Source organism: Neofelis nebulosa, chromosome 7 (assembly GCF_028018385.1).
Source record: "Neofelis nebulosa isolate mNeoNeb1 chromosome 7, mNeoNeb1.pri, whole genome shotgun sequence".
NCBI lineage: Eukaryota > Metazoa > Chordata > Mammalia > Carnivora > Felidae > Neofelis > Neofelis nebulosa.
Genome location: NC_080788.1, coordinates 52,165,447 through 52,172,057, shown reverse-complemented (window position 1 = coordinate 52,172,057; position 6,611 = coordinate 52,165,447). Strand labels below are relative to the sequence as shown.

The 6,611-nt window shown below is 37.9% G+C and overlaps 1 protein-coding gene across 1 annotated transcript; it reads right to left on the bottom strand.

Moving 5' to 3' along the window:
• Positions 1 to 4,884: 4,884 nt before the first annotated feature.
• Positions 4,885 to 5,295, bottom strand: LOC131518152 (small ribosomal subunit protein uS8-like). The gene has a single exon (XM_058740751.1). It carries the CDS (start codon positions 5,293 to 5,295, stop codon positions 4,885 to 4,887), a length of 411 nt encoding a protein of 136 aa, XP_058596734.1.
• Positions 5,296 to 6,611: the final 1,316 nt, after the last annotated feature.

Below are 6,611 nucleotides of genomic sequence, written 5' to 3'. Positions count from 1 at the left end.
TAAGGCTCATGATATTTTGTTATTCCATAGCAAGTGGAGGTGATTCATATTATTAGGTTCAAGTTGGCAAACTACAGGTCTATGAGAAGCAGTGTGGCTCCAGTATAAACAATGGAACATGCAGAAAGAGCCCAGGGTAGACTGATATAAGGTGGAGTCTACTGTGCATCTTTACATGCACTGCATCACTAGGTAGAGTCAAGTACATCTCAATTCACTAGGTTCTGTCTCAGGACAGGGCCTGATTAGTTTTGGAGGGCATCTACGGTAGGGAATAGATCATTTAAACCTTCTTTACTGTGCCAGGTACCTTGTAAGCCTTCCATATATGTGTGACTAATTGAATTGAACTCATAGGAGCTGCATTAAATGGCTATGGTGTTTTGGGCCCAGTCAATACAAGCTGATTGAGCATAGGGATCACTCTGAGGAAAGGGACTCACCAGTTAGGATCCAGAAAGGGTGTCCTCTCATTGTCACATTGGTTACACTCCTCTATATGCCATGGACTCTATAGATAATTTTTGGCTCTGATTGATGCCTCTTTATTTGTAAATAAATCATACTTTGGGGGTTCCTGGGTGGCTTAGTTGGATAAGGGTCTGCCTTTGGCTCAGGTCATAATCTTGTGGTTTGTGGGTTTGAGTACCACATTGGGCTGACAGCTTGGAGTCTGGACCCTGCTTTAGATACTGTGTGCGTCGCTCTCTCTCTCACTCTGCCTCTCCCCTTGCTTACACTCTGTCTCTCTCAAAAATAAATACTTAAAAAAAATTTAAAAATTTTTCATATTTTCCAGGTTATACTTGCTTAGCAAATAGTAAAAAGTGGGGAAAAAAATCTCATCTGTATTATACCATAAAGAGATGGCCATTGTATTGACTAGCTCTAGTTAATTCTCTCCTGTGTATGTATTTATTTATCACATATTTTATAATTGTTATGAATAATTTAAGATATACCAAAAGATACAAAAATATTACAGCCAACACGCAGGTACTCACTATCCTGCTTAAGAAGTAAAACATTGGGGGCGCCTGGGTGGCTCAGTCGGTTAAGCGGCTGACTTCAGCTCAGGTCATGATCTCGCGGTCCGTGAGGGCTGTGAGTTCGAGCCCGGCGTCGGGCTCTGTGCTGACAGCTCAGAGCCTGGAGCCTGTTTCAGATTCTGTGTCTCCCTCTCTCTGACCCTCCCCTGTTCATGCTCTGTCTCTCTGTGTCTCAAAAATAAATAAATGTTAAAAAAAAAAAATAAAAAAAAAAAGAAGTAAAACATTGACCCATGCTGTTGAAGCTCCTTTTGCCCGTTTTTCCTATCATGTTTCTTTCCCTCTCCCTAAGAGATAGTTGTTACACTGCTATATATATTCTTATATTTATATGCATCTATCATTATGTAATGTAAAATATTGATTTACATGTTAAGATTCGCATAATTATTTTTTATGCGATTTGTATTTTTTAAAGTTTATTTATTTATTTTGAGAGAGTGCGCCTGTGAGCAGGTGAGGGGAAGAGAGAGTGGGAGAGAGAGAATCCCAAGTGGGTTCTGCGCTGCCAACACAGAGCTCAAAGTGGGGCTTGAGCTCATGAACTGTGAGATCAGGCCTGAGCCGAAATCAAGCCAGATGCTCAGCTCACTGAGCCATCTAGGTGTTCCTGCAATTTGTATTTGATGCTTAATATGATTGTGAGAGGCATGTTGACGTAGCTCTAGTTCCTCCATTTTCATTGCTGTATAGTATTCCTCCACATGACCTGACTACCATTTATTCACCCATTCTCTTATTAGTAGTTAGTAAGTTGTTTTCATGTTTTGCTATTACAAAAAGTAAAATTTTCAGTGGTTGTCTCTTTATGTACTTGTAGAAAGTTTCTTTTGGGTTAAGTTTCTCTTAACAAAATTGAGTCCCTTATTTTATGCATACATTTTAATATAATTGAGGTCATCCTATATACACATATTTTTCCACTTACTATTAAGACATAAGGATTCCTCATTGTTGCATACTTTTCATAAATAATTTTTTAATGTTTATTTTTGAGAGACAGAGAGAGAGAATGTGAACTGGGCAGGTGCAGAGAGAGGGAGGGGCAGAGGATCTGAAGCTGTGCTGATGGCTGAGAGTCTGATGTGGGGCTCAAACTCATGAATGGTGAGATCATGACCTGAGCTGAAGTTGGATGCTTAACTGACTGAGCCACCCAGGCTTTATGAAAAGCCACCCTTTTCATAAATATTTTTTTAATGGTCATATAACATTCCAACATGTGAGTAGAATAAAACATTCTGGTATTATTAGAAATCCAGGTTGTATCCAGATTTTCACTATTATAGATGATGCTCTGAATGAATTTGACTAGAAAGCTTTTTAGGTATTTTGGATGATTTCCTTAGGTTGGCTTTCTAAATAGTGAATTATTGGGCCAAATGGGATGTATGATTCTACAGCTTTTGCTACTACCTTGCCAAATTGCTCTTCAAAAGGCTCATAGTAACATTCTTGCCAACTAGCAGTGTACAATCTGAACCTGGAACTTGAAGGGCATTGTTGATGTCTTTTCCTGATTTAGGGGAGAGTGGTTCCAAATAATTCCTACAAGCAATTCAGAGTGTCCTGGACCAGAGGACACAGAAAGAGATGGGCACTAAATAAAAGAGCGAGAGGCTAAAATATTACAAGGTTTCTTGTCTAAAGGAGAGGACTGCTTCTCATACTCTTCCAGAGAAAACTGACTACAGGAAGGTGGGGCAAGACATCTAAAGATGCCTTGCATATTTGCTCAGAAAGTCCCTTTTTCCTCAGTGTCTTTCTTCTAGTATAGCTCATCTCTAACTTCCTTTTTGTCTCCTTTTCTCTTTTGATTTTCAGGTAAATGATAATATTTGCAGATAAAAACATGGGAGTCAGAAATCTTTTAAAGAAACTGAATCTTTTTTCTTAGAAGATATTATCTGTCATTTTGTTTATAATACTCAATTACAGTCAACAAATATTAGGCATCTGCCATATCCCACGCTAGGATACAATGGTGAACAAAATATATTATGATAGTTTATTATTGTTAGCATGAATCCTATGATAGTATATTGAGTATATACCCTGTACGATAACCATACTTGTTGTAGAGAGTAATGGCAGTCATGTCTATCATTAGCAATACTAATAAAGATTACTACACTGACTAGCAGTGTCTGCGAATTTGTTGTGTTGACAAGTGTTTTTCTGGGCACTGCTGGAAATGAGATGTATAGGCAGATATTTTTCCTGGAGTTTCCAGATCTTTCATTGCTGAGCAGGCATGCCAGATTGGTTGCTTATTAAAACTGGCATGGTGCCCTGTGGGGCTAATGTGTTAATGACAAGTAGTGCTTCTCTTGAGCATTGGCCCTGCCCCTCATTAGTGTCCCCCAGGATCTGCCGCTGCCACCTTGGGTCTCCATTCTGCCCCCAACATTCCACTGAAAGCCTCCAGGAGTGGGGTTTCAGTGCTGCTCATACATCATAGGTGAGTCTTTAAAAAGGGATCTTAAAGATGGCAGGATAATTTAATGGCCAAATGTAATATTTGTAGCTCCAGAGGCTAAGATAATGATGAAAACAATGAAACCTTAGGGTCTGGAGCAGGGTCTTTCCACCGAAGAGGGTGAAGAAGGTTGTGGAAGTATTTATTTATTTTTATTGTTTTGAACTTCCTTTGAATGTTCATGTATTTGCTAACAGGTCATGAGGGAAGGAAAGATATAAAAGTAGCTAAGAGGGAACTATGGTATTTTGAATTGGTATGGTGGTGTGGGTGGTTTCATTGTATGAAAGTAGAAGAAGGATGGTGGAAACTAGAAGAGGGGTGACCTACTCAATAGACCTGTGCAAACCTGACCACACAGGCCAGTTGGGGAGCCTGTTAGCTACAAATACCATGTTCCAGTTGTTCATGGAGAGGGCTTTCTCAGGCTATATTACACTTTGAACGGTAAGGGCAATTTTTATGCCCTCTATGCACACATTCCCAACAAGGGTTTATTGTTACACAATTGTTAAGAGTTAATGATATATTTATTGCACTGTTTCAGCTTTTGGCATTTGTCAACACTTTTCAATAATAATACTGGGCAAAAAAATGATTGCTGAGAGCTCACATTATTAGTGAACTGATTTTCTAAGCTCATAGAATTTAAACACTCTTGGAAAAAATTTCTCAATATAAAAAATTGTATCTGATCTGTTAATTTTATAAGCGTATTCATTATTACTATTATTAAAACTAATGAATTCAACTTGGCATTGGATCAACATATAATTAGAGGAATAAAATTCACTCTGAATGCTGAACTCATTGGGAATGGATAATTTGACTACTCTAGCCAGTTCTATTATTAATTTCGGGGTTGTTCAGTTCAGCTTCAATTAAAATCAAACATTTATTAGTTTCAATTGAATTGAATTGAATTGTTATCTTTGAATAAGTAATGTGGGTAATATATGCACAAGGTAATATATGCAATGATAATAAAATTCAAACAGTATAAAATGGTATACAGAGAGAGTAAGTCTCTGTCCCATCACTGACCCTGTGTATCTGCCCTCTCCTCAATGGCAATCACTTTATCAGTTATGTGAGTGTGTGTATGTGTGTGTGTATCCATTGAAAGATGTATCAGAGACCAATCTATCTGTTTTTGTATCTTATCTCTATCCATATGTGATTTTATTTTACATAGATAGCAATATGGTATAAACATTTTTCTCCTTCTGCTTTTTAATTAATATTATACCTTGTTCATAGTTTCATATCATTTTTTTTTGTCCATTGAGGAATCTTATTTGCACATCTAGTACATTCCTAGAAGAAGAATCCTAGGATTTTCTCTCCTGAGTATTTTCATCTTGCTTCTTCATGGTCCAGGATGCCAGCTGAGGTTAGTACAATGAAACCAAATTGGTGAGATGGGAGCAGATTATTCTGCCATTTTTCTACATCTTTGAGCTGTACATCAAATCTGGGGCTGATCACTCCATACTTGTTTAATCTGCCCATGAGGTTCCCAACAATTTTCCCAGTTCTATGATCATCAACAATTTCAAATTCGCCAATGTAACCATGGTTCATCGTTACAATTAGAAACTGGATGACTTTGGAGCATGGCCTGATAACAACCTGGCATTTGCCTCTCTTTTCAGCATTGTTAATGCTCTTGAGAGCATCCACCAGGACATTCATGTGCACCATTATGGTGGCACAGACAGATGGTGGAAACAGTTTTCCTATCTTTTTTGAAAAACTGTTGAGCATTTTACTGTAACCCAAAAATGTATGGAGTACCTACCATGTTCTAAGTATTGCCTGGGAAGGAAAGATGAATATGACATGTTTCTGTCCCCCAGGGCTTATGTTCTGGTGGAAAAGAAGATATATCTCTGGGTGATTATAAAAAAGATAGGCTGTAGGTGTGCTGTAAGAATGGTGGGAGCAGAGTTAAAAGAATGAACCTATAAGAAAAAGATTAATTCTATTTGGAAGACATGATAAGTTCTCCCAGAAGTAGAAGATTTGAAAAAGATATTGAATAATTGGTATATCTCTGATGGGTGCAGATGTGGGTTAAGGGTTTCCAAGCAGGAAGGGGGAGAAAGGGATGCATGCTAAATCTGTTCAGGGCACAGTAACTATGTGATGTGGTTTGGATATCAATTTGGTGGTGGTAGTGGGCATGTTTGTGGGAGAATGGGAGTGAGAGATAGAGTTGGTTTGTTGCTTTGAATGTCAGAGTGAAGAGCAAAGCTGTGTGTGTATGTGTGTATGAGAAGTGGGTGGAGATGAAGGAGGGAAGGCTTTTGTGTAGGCCAGATGTAGGGAGAGCCTGAATCTGAGCACGTTTTGTGGGAGGAGAAAGGAAGAGATGAATTCCTGAGATATCACAGAGCTAATTTTTCTTATGAATAAAGGTTGGCAGCTTTGTAACATCATTAGCCATTCTAAATCTATTTCCTGATGAACTTGGAGTTTTGAATTCCTAATGAGGACAATCTGACTGACAGCCCATTTAGGATAATACACCTTAATAGAAAAGTCAAACACACTTACTTTAACAGAGACATGCAACACCATTAATTTGCAGAAGAAAAATAACTGTAGGTTGGCAACCCTTACTATGTAGTTATCATGGACATGGCTGATTGGAAAAAGCACTGAAGAATTGTGTGTGTGTGTGATTCTGAATTGAAACAAGGAACACACATCTATGTTCAATTGTGCCACTACTTGCAAAGGCGATTTCTACAAGTGAGAGTGCTAGAAAACCTTTAAAGGGTAAAAAATGAAGGAAATAAAATGCTCCAGATAACCTTAAGAGCGAAGTATAAATGACACTTTGCAAGCCAACTTCATTAGCCTGTCTTCAGCATGAGCGCTGTGGTGACAAATCGACATTACTTGTTTTTTTTTCATTATTTGGAATCTCTCACAATTCCAAGTGGTTCTTGGAAATGGGAAGCTAGACAATTAGCACATGAATTTGTGAAATTCAAATTGACTAGATTCTCAAAACAGCTACTTAAAAAAATTATAGTTTTTTTTTTTTTTTCAACGTTTTTTTTTTTTTTTTTTTT